Below are 20,153 nucleotides of genomic sequence, written 5' to 3' on the forward strand. Positions count from 1 at the left end.
GATTTTAATCTTAGATGAATTAACGATAGTAATCTTAAGGAAACTATTAAAATAAATCGCCGATAATGTACGAACATCAAGCCTGTCACCAATTGGAAGTAGTTCTGAAACGCGCTAATTGGCTGGAACAAACCAAAGCGTAAAACTTTGTAATCGTGTTCGGGGTTGGATTGGACGCTTTACCTCACCGTGTTAGTTAGAAATTGTGGGTAAATTCAATTTAAGTACGCAAGATTATTATTTATAATGTAAGTAGGATATAAGAAAATGTTCGCACATTACACTAGTTATTAAATATTTTTTCAAACATAATTATGTAGTTATGATTATGAAAGTATTGCCAATGGTAGAATATGAATTTTTTTTAAAAACGACTAGCTGACTCGGCAAACGTTGCCTTGCCGCTAAACGCTATTTTAAAATAGGGGTTGATCGTAGAGGGTTGAAAATTTATGGTTGTATGTATTTTTTAATGTTGTATCATAAAAAAATAAAAAATAAATAATTTATCTAAAAGTTAAAAAAATAAAAATTAGGGGTGGACTACCCTTAGTCAAGTAAATACGCATTATCAAAGATTACTCTAAAAGTTGTAATCAGATCTCGATGAAATTTTAATGTGATTACATGATAAACATCGGCTTTCGACTAAATTCAAAATCATCAAAATCGGTACACTGGGTAAAAAGTTATGTGGATTTTCAAGGGTTTCCATCTTTCTCTCGATTTCTCTGAGATCCCATCATCAGATCCTGATTTTTTATCATGGTACCACACCTGGAATATCTCCTTTCTAACAAAAAAAGAATTATCGTTATTGGTTTATAAACGTCGAAGTTATTCCCGAACATACATAATGCGGTCGAATTGAGTCACCTCCTCCTTTTTTGAAGTCGGTTAAAAATAAATATAGTTATTTGAATTTATGAAAAAAGATACCCAAAAAGATTCATACATCACGAAGTCATAATACACCCAGATACATTTACGTACAAAACAAAACGGTGAAACAGTAAACAAAGTCACAAAATTCCTCCCCATAAATAAAAGGAATGGCACACGATCAACGTCACGAGCAGGAAAGATAGTGTAGTCGTGACACAAAAAACACATCAAATAGTCGTAGCTTAGTAAAATTTTCACGCAAATATACAACACCGCGTACCAATTACCACAACAGAATCATGTGCACAGGAAGTTAAATAGAATTGCGGCGTATAAGCACTAATGACGCAACTAATTTCATATTTGGCTGGCAACCTGATAACGCATATAAACAAGAATTGAAATAGAATTAAATTTGAATTTATAACCATTACAACGATATGTGTATTTTGGATCGGACTTTCTTTTAAAATGTTATTAAGGCGATTTGTATTTGTGTAATTCATTAATTATGTAAGATTGCCGGTGTAGGCTGGATGAGGATTGCGGAAAACCGGGACGTCTGGCGCGGACTTGGGGAGGCCTATGTCCAGCAGTGGACTGCGATAGGTTGAACTGACTGTTAATTGACTGACTCAATTAGCTAATTATTATTATATACGTGAATGTGGTAACTTTTATGCTTCATCTCCATGTATCATGATGTTTTATAACTTCTTTTTAATATATTTATATTATAAAGAAAAAATCTGGTAAATAAACTTTTTTAATTAGTGAATAGTATTTAGTTTTAAACTTTTAAAATACATTTTTCTTTTACATTAAAAATTCAAAGTATGTTAAGCTGTGTTTCTAATCTGGGATATACAGTACATATAATTGGAATTCAAGCATGCCATTAGATTTTGCACAACAGTGGAACAGAAGTCAATTTAAAATCATATCTTTTTTTACAGTTTCATTAACCTTTAGTAGTCAATGGCACCGTTGTGATATAATTAGGTCACCAGTGACTTGATAGTTACTGTAATTTTTAATTTTATAGAACAGTCATATTGTCAAGCAAAGTTAAATTGTATTTATTGAGTAAGATCTTTGTATCGTAAGTCTCTTCTCCACAGTGGACAATGTTGAGTGCTTCATCCACAAGACTGTTGAACTGTAAATTGGCTGATTAATGGTACAAATGTACTTAAGAAGAACAACTCTTAAGATTTTTTTCGCAAACATTTTGCATTAACTTATACTAGGTGACCCCGCAACCGTTGTTTTGCCATATGTGTCATTAACCCCTTAATCCCCCCCCCCATTTATAACTTAGGTGTATGAAAAATAGATGTTGTTCGATTCTCAGACCTAACCAATATGCACACAAAATTTCATGAGAATCGGTCAAGTCGTTTCGGAGGAGTTTAACTACAAACACCGCGACACGAGACTGTTATATACTAGACTAGATTTGAATTACCAAATTAGCTATTTTAATACTTACAAATTGCTATATACGAATGTAAAATTATTTTTATTAATCTCACAGTATTTGTAGAGTAGCGTTTGTAATTAGTTTGTATGTACTAAATACTAAAAGTTAAAATAATATACCTGCAACAGGAATATGAAAATTCTGATTAACGTTGAAACGTGTATAATGTTTCTGCGGTTTGTTTTATTACAAAGATTTCAAGTCTAAAGGTAGAAGCTAGTTGAGTTCCGAGAGATTTTTGATATATTATTAAAGTTGATGTCTGTTTTGAAACCTTTATTCCTTTGACTTTTCAGTGACATTTACTTGCAAATGTATATTATTATATTATAATGTAGTTATTGGATCATTAGATTGTGAAATATTCTTGTTTCGAATAAAAATGTTTTTATTGTTCTATTTGTAACCGTCGTAGGAAGACTAGTCATAACTAATTCTTCCTAACCACACTAACATTAAAATCCAGGTTTTGTTAAATGTTTTCACAAGCAATTTAACAGACATATCTGACTTTCTGAATATTTTTACAACCATTGACGTCTTATAAAATATAAATAATAAATAGCTTCTTTAAAATATATAGTTCTAATATGGTTTAATTTCTAATTTTGATCATAAAGGATCTACGCTAGATGCTGATGATGATGAGAACGCAATATTTAATAGTACTGTAAAAAACTTTTTTCGAATATACAATAAATCATAAAATATGTACGCTACAGGAAACTGAAGAATTCTCACAGATAAACCTAACTAGTTCATAGATCACGAAACGGCGTTCAACCCAAATCGTTCACAAAACATAACGGTTCATTAGACGCTACGAAGGCTCTATACAAACATCCAACATTTTATCTCACACAGTATTCACACATCGACAGACACGTTGCACGTTACTCACGATGTTGCTAAAGTTAATTTTGCTCAATTTACTTTTAACAACATCCAAAGGGAAGGTGAGACAGAGAAGGTATCTCGTATATCCCGACGGAGGACCCGCCCGAGCTCAGGTATATATTTTTTTATTTTCATAAATGATTGCAAATTTACATAACACAGATTTTAAGTTGAGTAAATGACGATCTTCTGCGATTCGGCTTAACGAAGCGATGTTTTTTATTCGTGAATGCAATTAAGATGCGAAGCGAGCCCTCTTTTTGAGCTAATTTTTATTTGTCTTTCGATTTCGAACTGTTTTAGTGTAAATGTCGAATGTGATTCGTTCAAATTTCCACGTAGAATTTATGTTTCATATTTTTTAGCAACGGTATCTGTTTTCCTAGTGTTTTTTTCTTCTTCTTATTTTTATATGAACGGTAATGGAAAAAATACGTTAGAATATTCAAATTAGGCAAACAATATAAGCAAAAAAAATTACAATCCTAACAACAGAATACATAATTATTTGTTTATTAAGGTTGGTAAAATGTCGTTAAAATAAACCTTACGTCACTTTTATAATACTTGGTCGATTAAAGTGTTATCATCACAACGAGTCCTTCAATCTTGTAGCAATGAAACAATTTATATGAGAATAAAGACTTCAAAGTACAACAGTTGTGAGATTACTTTCGTTTCGTTTTTATTTAATTTGCTTTGTTCTAATTTTTGTAAATTAAATTTTTGCTCACAATAACTTCATATTGTTCTCAAAGTTTCGACTAAATACGCAAATAAAAAAAAAATAAATAAAAACTGTTTAATTGAGTTTCATAAATAGCTTTTAAAAGGCCGGCCAATAAATAAAGTATGTAAGCTGTAAATAGTTTTCATTTTGACAAAGTATTTAAAGCTGTAAATAGTTTTCATATAGGTGACACGGATTCGATCCCCGCTCACGACAGATATTTTTATCGGCCATATAGATTTTGTCGAAGTCTGGGCATTTGTGCTTGTGTATTCTGTGTGTTTCCGGACCCCCGATACAGGAGAAAATCCTACTGGGGGCCGTTCAGTATGAAGCATTTATTTAGTTATTTTTTTATTGTGTCTAGTAAATAGGATCGAAATATTTATAACTCAAATGTAGTCGTAACTTTCTAACGTAACGACGTGTAGGCCGTAAATAGAAAGGATGTTAATAAGCTACTTTAAGGTAAGGTTAAATATATACTAAAACTAAACGATGCGGAGAGAGCACCAATCGTATTAAATAATAAAACCGGAGCTGAGAAATGGAGTAATGATATTTGAACGTTTCCCGATTCCAGTTTTTAATGAAATGAATTGATATAGCTGTAACATAATCGCTTTGATTCGACACTGACATAATTCGTGTTTGATCCTAATTTGATTGATTCATAGTTTACCATACTAGATTATCCTCTATCGCAAAGTAATTAATTTCGGCTTGATTATGGTATTCTCTATTCATATTTAGGTTGAGTAAACTTAGAAAAGGTTTTGTAAATTTACTGTAAGTTCACGCACTCTGAAATTAGTATACTCACCGTTATATAGTAATTAATGTTATTTTATAAATATTTTAAAGATGACAGATTAATGTAACTCAAAATAATATAGGTGTATAGTCCTGAATCTCTTAATAAAATTTGTCGCATTTATCGTTCGCTTCAGACTGTAATATCCCACTGCTGGATATAGGCCTTTTTCCCCACGTAGGAGAAGGATCAGAACTTAATCCACCATGCTGCTCCAATGCGGGTTGAATGTATATACCTATCTAAAGTTAGTAAAAATCAATAGCTTTTTCCAATTATAAATGATATGCCTTTTTAACTTTGCTACTTGTAATAAATACGAATAATAATGCAGTAGCTATGCTCCTGATATAAATTTCAAATAAAAATTAATTATTAATGAATTAGTTCAATGAGATGATTTAACTAACAAAAAAAAAAAATACATTTTTTACATTTTGTGCTTTTTTTCAGTTTATTATCGGCGTGGGTATACCCGTCGATTTGAAAGAAGCGTCCGTTACAGTTGGCACAGTTATAAAATTTCAATATGATTTACCAACAAACAGTACTGAATATACCTCTAGGATCTATGGGTTCGCCAACACAGTAGCTGGAAGAGATATGGAAGACGAGCAAGGAAATATTGAGGAGGATGATAGCACACGTTCTGTTATGTTTGACGAGGCAAGGAATGACGTAGGTGAAAGCTACAATGATACATTGGTAGATATAACGTTTAGTGATAGAAGGAAGCGATCACTCATGTATTCGGAAGGAGGAACAGGAAACGATATTGATGACTACAGTGTGAACAGTGAATTACCCTTACAAGAGGCTATACGGCGTCAAGAATTGCTGGACGGCAAACGCTTACAAGACAAAGAAGAACCTCAAAGAATGAACAGATGGGACTTCTATAAAATAATGGAGAAAATGCTTGAAAGGTATTTAATAACTTAATAAAATATGGAAACTTTTAAATTATTATAATGACCGAGCCAAACATAGTTCTCTTTAATAAGAATTAAAAGTTTCTCAATACCTCCTTGGATGTTGGACGACTTGAGTAAAGTTTACCGAGTCAGAGTTCGTTTCATTCGTCGCATTCTTGAATTAAGTTTGTTGATTTTAGCAAAGCCGGCTACGAGTTATTGTTTATGTTTTGTATACAATGTTTAAAAGTTATGGAACTGAATGAGATGACAAACAGACTTAAATGGATACCCGAGTTTAACTTAAACTTGGGCACTGTTAGATTTAACGTTTATTTTCCCCGTTTATTATATTTTCAGCATATCATTAATTTGGAAAAGACTATTTTTTTTTGTTATTTTATCCATAATTACTTCCTCTTTAAATATTTATATTCAAAGTCTGCAGATCTGCACTGTTCGAATCAGTTCAACAAATAAAGTGAATGTAAAAACTAATATATTTGATTCATTAGTAAAATAATATGACAGTGTTTGTGTGTTATAATGAGTATCTTAACATTGATTTGCAATAAAGGTAAATGTAAAATTATAATAAAGCCGTCAATTCTTAAGCATGATTTTAAAATGTTATAGGTACGGTTATTCAGGCAGACCTTGCTTGCTGCGGAGCATCTGCGAAGCGGCGGAGGTACCTTTCACATATGAAAACGGGTTGCTTGGAGAAATTGGTCATATATTATTCACGTAAGTGCCTGGCTACTTTGTAGCCTATAAAAGCTTAATAAAGACGCCAGTTCGTAATAGATAGGCAACAGAGATTTTCTATAGGAAAAGTCGGAATTCTTGAGACGTTTTCGTCTTTTATGTATATAACGCTAAATAATTTGAATTTGTAATAAAATATGTAATGTATATTTTAATAATAAGTTTTCAAACAACATAATTGTACTGTAATTCATTAAAATATCTACATGTACTCGTATATTATATAACTTGTATTTCAGTTTAACTGAAAAACTAAATACTGAGTGGATAATTTAAACACGTCATTAATATCCATCTTTACTTATCGTTGAAATTTCACGCCTAAATGGCATCGCATTCTGTTTATTGAAGTAACATTGCTAAAATTTATTGTATTTTCTTTAGACCGTCGACAACTAAAGATAGCTTGTCACATCACACCGATAACGAGTACCATGCGGCTGAGAGACTTGGAAGATCGATAGATAGCAATTGTGAGATGATGTTCCCAGAATGTGAATCCTCGATTCTAGAGACATTTACTGGCATTGGAATGGAAACCTTACATAAATTTGGGTTGTATTGATATTAAAAAATTTTGACTGAGTTATTTTTTTTTTTTTTGTTTTAGTTCCCCACTAGTTTTAGGATTTATCCTTAACACCTTTAGTGCATTAATTTTAATTATTATAAACTATAGACACACACAGTCCGAAGTCGCGCCAAAAATGACGTGAACTCATGTGTTTTGCCCCTAGTCACCACGCTGGGCAGGTGGGTTGGTGTCCGCAGGGCTGGTTTTGTCACCCGTCTTCGGTCTGTGTATTTCAAAGCCACCAGTTGGAGTTTTCAAGCTGGTAGTGGAACTGTGTTATCCTCCTTAGTCGCCTCTTACGACACTCACAGGAAGAGAAGGGGTGGCTATATTCTTTGCTGCCGTAACCACACAGCCTGTTATAAACTATATGAAGAGATGTTTATGTCGTTTGGAAATTTTCAGAAATAAAAAGTTATTAGACGTTGAAAGGTCGTTGAGGTTATAATATGATAAGAGACCCTGAAAGAAAATAAAATTGTTGCCAAGTAGTAATAGCAGTTAACATGCCGCATTAATTTTTAATCTCTATATTGTTTTTTAAGCATCTCAAATAATACAAAAAAGCATGATTATTTATTACATCAATTTGCGTCATTGTTGTTGGTTACAAAAGTACCAAATATCATAAAAAAGGTTGACATATGATGTTGCAGCAAATCGACTTTTTATATCTGAGATTGTAATTATACAGATTAAAAATGTAATTATAAATTTGAGACAAGCGAGAAAATCGTAACTTTCTTTTTGTGTAAAAATTTGAAACGAAAGACGGGAAGAGCTACAGCTTTTACACAATCGGTTCTAAGCCGGTTGTGACGTAGCACGTTATTTAGAGATTACGCAATTATGAATGTATAGTATTTTAAAAAAAGAACAAAGAATATGTATACTCCCAAAATCTAAGTCGCCCATCGTTACAATCTTCTTCAAGCTGTAAGCTGTTATAGTAGCTTTAAGACCTTGTTTAATTTACAAACTTACGTTCATACGACAAAAGGCTTAATATACAATTAGTTACATTAAGGCAACAAGCAACATGACGAGAAATAATTAAACATTTGTTTCAAATAAAAGATGAATAAAGTAGGGCGTAAAAAAGGTGTTATATATCATCATCTAAATATCGCTTAGTTATCGCATGTCTTTGCGTCATGAGGCTTCCATGTCCTACAGTGAGTGGATAAATATTGTTACAGAAGATAAAACATTCCATAGTAGATACTATAGTAATTTTAATCCCTTAAACTTCAGTAATTCCACTGCATTGCTACGTATTTCGGTCGTGTACCTTAAATTGTTTTTCTTTCGAACAATTGTTTCGAACAGAATCTGATTCAGAGAAAACTTCGCTTTATTATTTTTTTTATTAAATCCTTTGCATTTTGTAGCAAAACCATGTCTTTACATGTTAATCACTTTCAAATATTCTTTTATTTACAAAAAATACTCCAAAACTTTATTTTGGTTACATAGCACCTTTACTCTAATGTTAATAAAAATTTACTTTTTTAATTAATTTTAGTTTACTATAGTAAATATATCTATTAATGACACTGTACAATTGTTGTAAAGGGAGAAGCAGTTTTGTTGGTTTCGACCGGCTTCATAAGCATCGATGTAGGTGGCTGCTTCTCGATCCTCCTCATTTAATATATCGTTATTCGGACTGAAAGAAAAATTAATAGATAAGTACAAACATATATACACTACATTTTAGTTCACGACTACTTTCGTGAGGAATTTTTCTTTCTAGTATTTCATAAGCGACTTTACGAGTAAATAGCCAAGACCATATTTTTATGGCAATCCTATTGGTACCTTACTTAGAACTTTAGACTATGAAGCGTGGAAATAAATACATAACGTATTTATAAAAAGTAATAATAAACAAAAGTTGATGGTTTTAGATACAATTAAAAATATTTCTCTGGGACATAATGACAGAAACAAATTAACAGAGAAGCTATTAATAACAAATAAGTTGAAGAAAGTTTGTAACATTAATTTTTGACGTCGGCTCAATATGTACTCACTTCAGGATGAAAGTAGCTATTTCGTGCAGAAGGTCCCCATTATTTACAGAGTGGAGTGGTTCGGCTCCAAGCTGACACAACGTTCGCAGTACACAGGACGTGCCGTTTTGTCCGGAACTGTGAACAATATTGTATAACGATTTTTATGTATCGTTAAAACTAAATTGCCGAAATAACTTTGAAGCGGCTGATATTTTCTAACAAGTAACCATAAATGTTATATAATAACTCTTTTAAAGATGAAACATTTTATCAGTTCGATATGAAGTAATTTTGACCTATTTTTCGTTATTTTAAATTTAAATCAATATGAACTTTTATCTAAGCTGTGTGGTTGGCCCCCTCTCTTCCCGTGGGTGTCGTAAGAAGCGACTAAGGGACACAGTTCCACTACCACCTTAACTTAACTTAAAAAGCCGGCCGATGGTGGGATCACCATCCAACTGCTGGCTTTGAAATACACAGACCGAAGACGGGCAGCAGCATCTTCGGTGCGACAAAGCCAACCCGGCGGTCACCAACCCGCTTGCCCAGCGTTGTGACTATGGGCAAAATATTTGAGTTCACGCCATTTTTGGACTGTATACTAGACTCAATGTAGGAGAAAGATCAGAGTTTAATCTATCACACTGCTCAAACGCGGGTTGGCGGACATATTCGGTGTACATGTTACCGACCAGGACCGACTGCTTATCGTGCTCTCCGAGGTACGGCGGGGAGACCTGAAGGACTGCAGAAACGCCCAGACTACGGTAAACATATGTATGGGAAACACAAATGTTTGTCATATGCGAGGATCAAACCCGCAACCACTAGCGCAACAACCACAACCAGTGCCTTGACCGTTTGTGCCAACGCGTCGTCCATCATGTTAACAGGAAAAGGACATTTCGCCCTACTGTGGACATTTGCAGACTGTTAAAGTAAACTTCAACATCTGTTTTATCTGGACTTAAAATGAGACTTACCTTTAAATTCTTTAACGCAAAGTGATAACAGAATATCTTATTTTTAGCATTTAGTATTTTTAGCATCAATTAATTTTCTTTGAAACAGTCAAAAAAATTTGTCAAGGATATTTTCCAAATAAATCAATATAAAAGTTAATTTAGGTAACAACAGACGTAAAACAGAATTAATTCTTTAAAAGCAAATGCAAAAAAAAGAAATTGCGAGTAAAAAAATCTAAATTAAAATCTTCAACTCCATCGTGTGGTGAATTTTTTTTTGTTTTCGCTGCAATCAATAGTACAATTGGCAGTTTGCCAACATTCGTTAAGACAAGGTAGTGGAGGCGAAGTCAATTAGATATCTATAAAATGTTAGACATGCTTCGTTATTTCGCCAGTGTTAAATTTTTATATTTAGATCAGGAGATTAGAAAATTTGTTGAAATAGTTAAAAATTTACGAAAATAATACAGAGACAATACAAACTTTGATGTCTTGTGAAAATTAATTAAATTAAATTTTTAAATTGTTTATCAGTTACATTTCGACAATTATTAATCTACTGGAGAATTATTTTGTGTAGGTTTTTTCTTTATTGCATTTAAGTATCGTATTAGGAAATAATGTAAAATTGCATTCTTTTTAACCGACTTTCAAAAAACAAGCACGGTCTGAATTCGATTGGTTTGTTTTTTTTTGTGTTACCTCAGAATTTTTGGGTGGGTCGATGATGATTTTTTTTAATCGTAAGGGGATAGAATTTTAATGGGCGTATCATGTTATACCCATTTAAATTTAATTGAGATCTGACAAGTACTTTTTGAATTATATCGAATAAGCACATTTACTTGACTATTTTTGAAGTAAAACATCTTTACGCACGCTTGACTTGGGAAGTAAGCGGGTAAGGCGAACGGAAGTTGAGAGGGAGATATAAGTTAGTGAAGACAGACAGAGGGAGAGAGTGAGAGAGAGAGAGAGAGAGTTACGTTTCGTATATTGCTGTAGGAGCAATTAAAGAAGACAGTCGTGTGGCGCTTTTTTTGTCGACCAATCTTGTGTTAATACCGCATAACTTTTCACTGTGTATACCAATTTGCTGATTCTTGATGATGATGATGATGATGATGATGATGATGATGACGACAATGATGATGACGATGACAACTTTTGTAACGCTTACTTACTTGACTATTTTTACGTCTTGTCTTTGTCAATGTAATATAAGATCAATAAATCGATTGTTTCTCGTTTGTTTTTCTAAATTTTACTAAGATATACTTTCTCGACTTCTTCTTTCTCTGAGTGATGCTTGTTGACATTTCAAGCTATTCAGAAAATAAAAGCTATTCAGTAAATAAGAGCTATCCAGTACATAGTAGCTATCCAATACATAGGAGCTATTCATTACATACGAGTTATTCAGTAAATAAGAGCTATCCAGTACATAGGAGCTATTCATTATATAGGAGCTAACCAGTAAATAAGAGCTATCAAGTACATAGAAGGTATCTAGTAGATAGGGAGCTATCCAGTACATAGGAGCTATCAAGTACATAGGAGCTACCCAGTACATAGAAGCTATCCAGTACATAGAAGCTATCCAGTACATAGGAGCTATCAAGTATATAGGAGCTATCCAGTACATAGATGCTATCCAGTACATAGAAGCTATCCAGTACATAGAAGCTATCCAGTACATAGGGAGCTATCCAGTACATAGGAGCTATCAAGTACATAGGAGCTATTCAGTACATAAGAGCTATCCAGTACATAGAAGCTATCCAGTACATAAGAGCTATCCAGTACATAAAAGCTATCCAGTACATAGAAGCTATCCATTACATTTACACCAGTACATAGGAGCTATCCATTACAGCTAGTATATAGGAGCTATCCATTACATAGGAGCTATTCAGTATATAAGAGCAATCCATTACATAGGAGCTAACCAGTACATGGGAGCTATTCAGTAAGTAAAAGCTATCCAGTACAAAGGAGGTATCTCGTAGCTAAGAACTATCCAGTACATAAGAGCTATCCAGTACATAAGAGCTATCCAGTACATAGGAGCTATCCAGCACATAGAGGTTATCCATTACATAGAAGCTATCCAGTACATAGGAGCTATCAAGTACATAGAAGCTATCAAGTACATAAGAGCTATCCAGTACATAAGAGCTATCCAGTATATAGGAGCTATCCAGCACATAGAGGTTATCCATTACATAGAAACTATCCAGTACATAGGAGCTATCCAGTACATAGAAGCTATCCAGTACATAGAAGCTATTCAGTACATAGAAGCTATCCAGTACATAGGGAGCTATTCAGTACATAGGAGCTATCAAGTACATAGGAACTATCCAGTACATAGAAGCTATCCAGTACATAGAAGCTATCCAGTACATAGAAGCTATTCAGTACATAGAAGCTATCCAGTACATAGGGAGCTATCCAGTACATAGGAGCTATCAAGTACATAGGAGCTATCCAGTACATAGATGCTATCCAGTACCTAGAAGCTATCCAGTACATAGAAGCTATCCAGTACATAGGGAGCTATCCAGTACATAGGAGCTATCAAGTACATAGGAGCTATTCAGTACATAAGAGCTATCCAGTACATAGAAGCTATCCAGTACATAAGAGCTATCCAGTACATAGAAGCTATCCATTACATTTATACCAGTACATAGGAGCTATCCATTACAGCTAGTATATAGGAGCATTACATAGGAGCTATTCAGTATATAAGAGCAATCCATTACATAGGAGCTAACCAGTACATAGGAGCTATCCATTACATAGGAGCTATTCAGTAAGTAAAAGCTATCCAGTACAAAGGAGGTATCTAGTAGCTAAGAACTATCCAGTACATAAGAGCTATCCAGTACATAAGAGCTATCCAGTACATAGGAGCTATCCAGCACATAGAGGTTATCCATTACATAGAAGCTATCCAGTACATAGGAGCTATCCAGTACATAGAAGCTATCCAGTACATAAGAGCTATCCAGTACATAAGAGCTATCCAGTATATAGGAGCTATCCAGCACATAGAGGTTATCCATTACATAGAAACTATCCAGTACATAGGAGCTATCCAGTACATAGAAGCTATCCAGTACATAGAAGCTATTCAGTACATAGAAGCTATCCAGTACATAGGGAGCTATTCAGTACATAGGAGCTATCAAGTACATAGGAGCTATCCAGTACATAGAAGTTATCCAGTACATAGAAGCTATTCAGTACATAGAAGCTATCCAGTACATAGGGAGCTATCCAGTACATAGGAGCTATCAAGTACATAGGAGCTATTCAGTAGATAAGAGCTATCCAGTACATAGAAGCTATCCAGTACATAAGAGCTATCCAGTACATAGGAGCTCTCCAGTACATAGGAGCTACCCAAAACATAGGAGCTATCTAGTACACAAGAGCTATGCAGTACATAGGAACTATGCTTATGGTTTTGCCTTTTTAGAAAGTGGAGCATAAGCTGAGGAGATTTCCTTGACAAAAAATACACTAGAAATCTCGTTTATTGAAGATTTTTTACTAACTCCTACGATTAGACATTGTTTATTATAAAAAAAAAATACAAAACTCACCTGTTCAGAACGTCTTCCACGTATTTATAGAAATGATACAGTTTTGCATCGTTTACATAATCGCTCTCCAATTCTCTTTTCATTCTCGCTTCACCATCGTACCCGTCATTGGCACCAAATATATCGATTGGTATTTGAGACCTGTTCCAAGGTAGTTGGAAATTCATTTGAATTGCCCAATTTACGTTGATCGTCTTTAAAGGAGTTGGCGTGCCCACGCCGATGTTGCACTGAAACATTAATGGTATTATCACATAATTACTGTTTCCGATTTCAAGTGTTGCCATTAATTGTAACGTGTTTATAATGGTAAAGAATAGTGGATTCGGTTTCAGTGGTTGCAACATTTATTTATAATAAACCAACAAGCAGGTATTATATGTATATACTATTACAGCAAAATTTTTGATTGTGTTCATAGTGGACATATATTAACAAGAAAGTTGTAGTGTTTGTAGCACTAATAATGAAGTACTTCATAAAAACTTTCGAGAGCCCTTAGATCAGGCTTATCGAAAATATCATTATTGTTCTAAGCGAATGTCTGCTGACTATAATCTACCACTTAAACAAATATTATCTTTATGCGTCCAGCAGTTGTAGAGATTTCGTGATTAGTGAACGACTCAACGTTTTTATATAAATGATAGAAATTATTCGTTTCCTAAAAAAAAATCTTGGTTAAAAATTTTTAGAAAACGACAATTTTATAAGTATGCACTAAATGATTTCACGCTGTCGGTATAGAAACTTATACAATATATATATAAATTGATTTTGTTTATACATTAAATGATGCAAACATATTCGGGTGTATTAGCTCATATAGAATGTATAAAAGTTGCTAAACATATCAAAGTAATCGTATGAAAATAACTTTTCAACGTAACATTATTCCAGTTTCCTACAGCATTAAAAGGCTCTATGGTTGAAACAGTAAATGACCTTATTTTTCAGGTAAACATATTGAGTCCTGTTTTATTATGTGCCACACAAAACATCACCGCGCTAAAGTGTACTTGCGCAGGGTTGCAAATGGTTCCTGTTTAATTAGAAAATACGGTAACACTGCATAGCACAAGGTGACAGTCAGAAGTGACATCAGATATTTAAAATTATGAAGACTAACGCCATCTACTTGTGCGATTTTGGTGACATTTTTATGAAACAAATCAAATTCATTGGAAATCAATAAAGATTTGCGCACTACAAAAAAACGAATAAAGTTATAGAATATATGTTGCCGAGTATAAATTTAACGTTTACACGTATAAGAAATTAGATTATTATTTTAATACCTACACTTAACACCACAAAAGAGAGAAACAGATAAGAGTAAAATAAAATACAATGGTCACGTGTTAATCTCAATATCTTACAATACAATACAAATACTCTTTATTGTTCACTATCAGAGAAAAAAAATTACACCGAAAGAAAGAAAATATAGACAAGTATCTTCCGGTTTCAGCCTTTTTAACCGACTTCAAAAAAAAGGAGTAGGTTACTCAATTCGACCGTATATATATATATATTTTTAATGTACTCGTATGTTCGGGGATAACTACGTCGTTTATGAACCAATTTTGATAATTCTTTTTTGTTGGAAAGTAAATATCTCTAGTTTGGTACCATAATAAGGAAACTAGGGTCTGGTGATGGGATCTCAGATAAATCGAGGGAAACTCTCGAAAATCCGCATAACTTTTTACTGGGTGTACCGATTTTAATGATTTTTAATTTAATCAAAAGCCCATCGAACTTTTGGAGTAATCTTTGATAATGCGTATTTACTTGACTATTTTTTCGACTACCTACATTGTATTACTTGTCGATACAATTATTTATCTTTTGTATGTAAGAATTAGTGTAGGGTAAATAGTGTTATATGCAAATGTTTGCAATTAATATGCAAATGATAAGAGACCGTTAAATACAACAATAAATAATCTTATATCCAATAGAAAAGTAATCTCTATAAATAAGTCATCACTTACGAATTCCTCCAATCTGTGTCTACAGACACACCACAAGGCTTTAAGTGCAACTATAATTAACATATATTATAATTGCGTACTGGACTTATTTTATATTTTTAATTTCATTCAAAATGTTTTACCAAAATAATTTTTAAATGTTTTCGTTTTATATTTTTCTAATTAATTCGAAATTTAGCTTTAGAATAACTTTCAATAAAAACGTCATAAAATACACAATAACTCTCAATGGTCTGTGTTGCGCTATTGTTGTTTTTTTTTTAATATTTTAAAATGTCCTTTTGTTCTTAGGAAATACAATTTAGAACAAGCGAACAATTGGCATGACTCTCCATACTAAAACCCGCTTAACACAATACCTCGATCGAGATGACTATTCAGACTCTGCTGGGTATAGGCCCCTTTCTTCATTTAGGAGAAAGATCGGAGCTTAATCCACTACGCTGATCTACTGCGGATTGGCAGATATATTTATTCCCTATCAAAAATAACGATCATTATCGTGAATGATTCGTGACATTATCCGAGACCATCAGCTTAACTAACGTGCTCTCTGAGGCACGGGAGCTGGGCATAAACCCAGACCATAATATTTTTTTTTGTAGAAATAGAAACTCCATCTTGAGTGGAAATCGAACCCATGACCGCTGGCGTTTAAGTGTAAACACTTAAAACGACATACGCACCATTATACCAGAGCCGTTTTAGTATTCGTTTTTCTAGTAAAAGTTAATACTCATTTGAGATAATCTGTGTCGTCGTCCCTAGCAGTTTTAGGGTTAAACACATTTAGGCAAAGCATAAACCAGGTAAAATATCTGAGTAATCAGTTCGTTATAGCTTAACGGATGATTTCGCGCCTTAGATGAGTTCATTGACCTAAAGCCTACCTCACAAGACCATGTGAAAATTGCGTGAGGTGAGAAATGGTATTTGTTTATTCATTAGTTTCTTTTATAAAAAAAAATGTTTAATGTATCGCTATAGCAAACCTGGCTTACTGTTGATGAAAATGAAGATTTAAGCATGACAAAGTTCAAAGTGGAGTTGCAATTTTTGTTCACTTGGTACAAGTGTTCTATTCAAGAATCTGCGATAGTAATAAAAAACGTCTACGCTTCAGCCTGTAATATCCCACCACTGGGCATAGGTCTCTTTCCCCATGTAGGAGAAGGATCAGAGATTAATCCACCACGCTGCTCCAATGCGGATTGGCGGATATATTCCCTACTATGAGTAACGATCGCTATCAGGTGTACATGATAACAACCGGGACCGACGGCTTAACGTGCTCTCCGAGGCACGGTGGGGAGACCCACAAGGACTGCACAAACACCCAGACACGGCAAACACCTGTATGGCCAATACAAATGTTTGTCGTGTGCGGGGATCGAACCCGCAACCGCCAGCGCAACAGGTACAATCCATGGCTGTAACCGTTGAGCCAACGTTCTATTTTCATTTATGTAAATAAATATAAAGAAGCGAGTGTTTAGACCACACGACAGAAGTAAAACCTCTTTAGTTGCCTCTACAGTAATATACGAAACGTAACTCTCTCTCTTTCTATCTTTACCAACTTACATTTCTCTCTCAGTTTCCGTTTGCCTCGCCCGATCACAATTTTCGTAACGCTTTCGTCACGCATAAACCAGCTTACTCCCTAATTGAAGCGTGCGTAAAAAGTTTACTGAAAAAACCTACTTCAATTACATCGACAAGTAATATAACGTTGATCGACAAAAAATAGTTAAGTAATTACGGATTATTAACGACAACTCAAAAATAAACGTAAAATATTTAATGTACCGAACAAAATATTCATCATTACAGCCTATACAGTCCACTGCTGGACACAGGCCTCCACAAGTTCGTGCCAAAAATGGCGTAAACTCATGTGTTTTGCCCATAGTCACCACGCTGGGCAGGCGGGTTGGTGACCGCAGGGCTGGCTTTGTCGCACCGAAGACGCTGCTGCCCGTCTTCGGCCTGTGTATTTCAAAGCTAGCAGTTGGATGGTTATACCGCCATCGGTCGGTTTCTTAAGTTCCAAGATGGTTGTGGAACCTTGTTATCCCTTAGTCGCCTCTTACGACACCCACGGGAAGAGAGGGGGTGGCTAAATTTTTTAGTGCCGTAGCCACACAATATTAACTTATATTATTATGTTTGCTCGCAAACGAAAAAAAAAACCAGACTTCAATTACATCGACAAGTAATACAACGTAGATTGACAAAAAATAGTCAAGTAAATACCCATTATTAGCAATAACTCAAAAATTAAGCACACAAATATATTTATAAAGAATAAAGTGTTACTGCCCTCTAGTGGATACAATACAGCTCATTGCGTTAAAGCAGAAGTGGCCAAGTAACAATTGATAGATCACCGAAGTATTTTTATTGGATTCCGATAGATGGCATCTTGACAAAGACTTGACATGTGCACATGCACTTTTACGGATCATCAAAGATTACTCAAAAAGTACTCATTATTTATCTTGATTATATTTAGATGAGTCCACATTACAAGTATTAGCTTTTGATTTATAAAAGAAGCATCAAAATTGGTGCACGAAGTAAAATAGGCCTGCACTGTTTCATAGATATATGGAACGTAACTGGCTATGAGATAAAGAGAGAAAGAAAATCTGTGCTTGCATCTCTGTCTCTCTTGCTCATCACGCATCGCCAGCTTACTCCTCTAGTCAAGCGTGCGTTAAGAAGTTTCACTTCAATATAAGTTTCACACTTACCGGCCCCCAGTAGGATTTTGTCCTGGGTCCGGTCCAGAAACACACACAATACACAATCACAAACGCCCAGACCATAGCAAACATCTATGTGGTCAATACAAATGTTTGTCATGTACGGCGATCGAACCCGCTACCACAACGCCAATGCTGTGACCGTTACGCCAACGCGTCGTATGTACTTCTTAAGTATCCAATAAAGTACAAAGAAATAAAAAAAAAAATTTATATAAACAATATAAAAATATAATTAATATAAAAAAAGAACAATTTTATTTCCCTACATTCTATAAAAAGATCTGGACTACAAAGTACAAAGGCTTTCTTCAAGGCGTTATTAGATTTTCGCTCGATCTTGCGTTAGAAGAAGTAGCCTACAAATGGGAATCCTTTATGTAATAATAAAATGTACCGTCTCAATATTCTATACACATATTAAAAAATTAAATTAATTAAAGAATATCCCACTTCACTACTCTTGAATTTTTGTTTGTCTTTCTGAAAAGCATTGCTTACTGCTAAAATACCAAGTTATTGGTTAAAATACCAAAGAATATATAAAACTGAGGTAGGGCACAGCAGGAATTTCCTGCTCAAAATATGGAGCAGCCCGACTGGGGTAGTACCTCGACCTTACAGAAGATCACAGCTAAATAATACTGTTTTCAAGCAGTATTGTGTTCCTGTTGGTGAGTAAGGTGACCAGAGCTCCCGGGGGGATTGGGGATTGGGTCGGCAACGCGCTTGCGATGCTTCTGGTGTTGCAGGCGTCTATAAGCTACGGTAATCGCTTACCATCAGGTGAGCCGTACGCTTGTTTGCCGACCTAGTGACATAAAAAAAAAAAAAAAAAAAAGCTATATATCGTAAAACATATTCTTAAGATAAAATATTTTTTTATTTCAATGATATACCGTAACTGTATCAAAAGGAAGTTTCTAGGGAATTTCGAAGGAACAAAATTACCTATTATTTATTTTTAAATCAATTTCATTTGAGATTATAACGTCACTTACTTTCATACTTACCTATAAATAATTATAATTATATTAAGCTTAGTTTTAAAGGGTTATTTTAACAAATTCGCGTAGTTTACTTAAAAACAACTTACATAAAACATACAACCACGCAAAAATACGAATCATACATTTCACATAAACAAAAGAGAACTTATGACAGGTAAACTTACTTGCAACTGCGTTGAATTTGGGAATAACAACTGCCTCCGGCTTCTGTGTTTCGTCACTTCTAAATTTAATCCACTCGTCCGTACTGGCGTAAAGGCTATGTTTATAAAGGCTATGTTCATGAAGGCAGTAATTACTAGGATACTTCCTTTGGAACACATGTTGTAGTTTGTACTTGCAGCCGTTAAGTGCCAGCGAAGCGGATATCGTTGTCACTTATTACATGTCGTCAATAGTATGGATATCGTCAGCTGTCAATCATCGCAGCTGTCAATCTAGCTTAAGCTCCGTATAGTCTTATATCAATTACTAGCGACCTGCCCCGGCTTCGCACGGGGAAATTCTCATACTAAATATACTACAGAATGTCTTTATATACAACGTTCACAGCTTTTTTTTATCATTAGACAATATAAAAATGTTTTCTTTAGGGATTACTCTTGAATTGATAAATTATAGTTTTTGTCTAATTCTATCCAACCTAATGTACTTACTATAAATGCGGTTTAAAAATGAACCTTACTAAAGTACGAACATACAATTTCGAA

At 34.1% G+C, this 20,153-nt stretch overlaps 1 protein-coding gene and 1 long non-coding RNA gene across 2 annotated transcripts; one reads left to right on the forward strand and one right to left on the reverse strand.

The window, feature by feature from the left end:
* Positions 1-3,270: 3,270 nt before the first annotated feature.
* Positions 3,271-7,080, forward strand: LOC123658795. Its single transcript, XM_045594100.1, has 4 exons — positions 3,271-3,378; positions 5,263-5,735; positions 6,360-6,470; positions 6,876-7,080. Exons 1-4 carry the CDS (start codon positions 3,271-3,273, stop codon positions 7,054-7,056), a joined length of 873 nt encoding a protein of 290 aa, XP_045450056.1. The 3' UTR covers positions 7,057-7,080.
* A 1,504-nt stretch (positions 7,081-8,584) lies between these two features.
* LOC123658839 lies at positions 8,585-13,733 on the reverse strand. Its single transcript, XR_006743941.1, has 3 exons — positions 13,669-13,733; positions 9,102-9,218; positions 8,585-8,734 (listed from the first exon to the last, which is right to left on the reverse strand). It is a non-coding gene; the product is annotated as an uncharacterized LOC123658839 (long non-coding RNA).
* Positions 13,734-20,153: the final 6,420 nt, after the last annotated feature.

This window comes from Melitaea cinxia, chromosome 13, assembly GCF_905220565.1.
Source record: "Melitaea cinxia chromosome 13, ilMelCinx1.1, whole genome shotgun sequence".
NCBI classification, from domain to species: Eukaryota; Metazoa; Arthropoda; class Insecta; order Lepidoptera; family Nymphalidae; genus Melitaea; species Melitaea cinxia.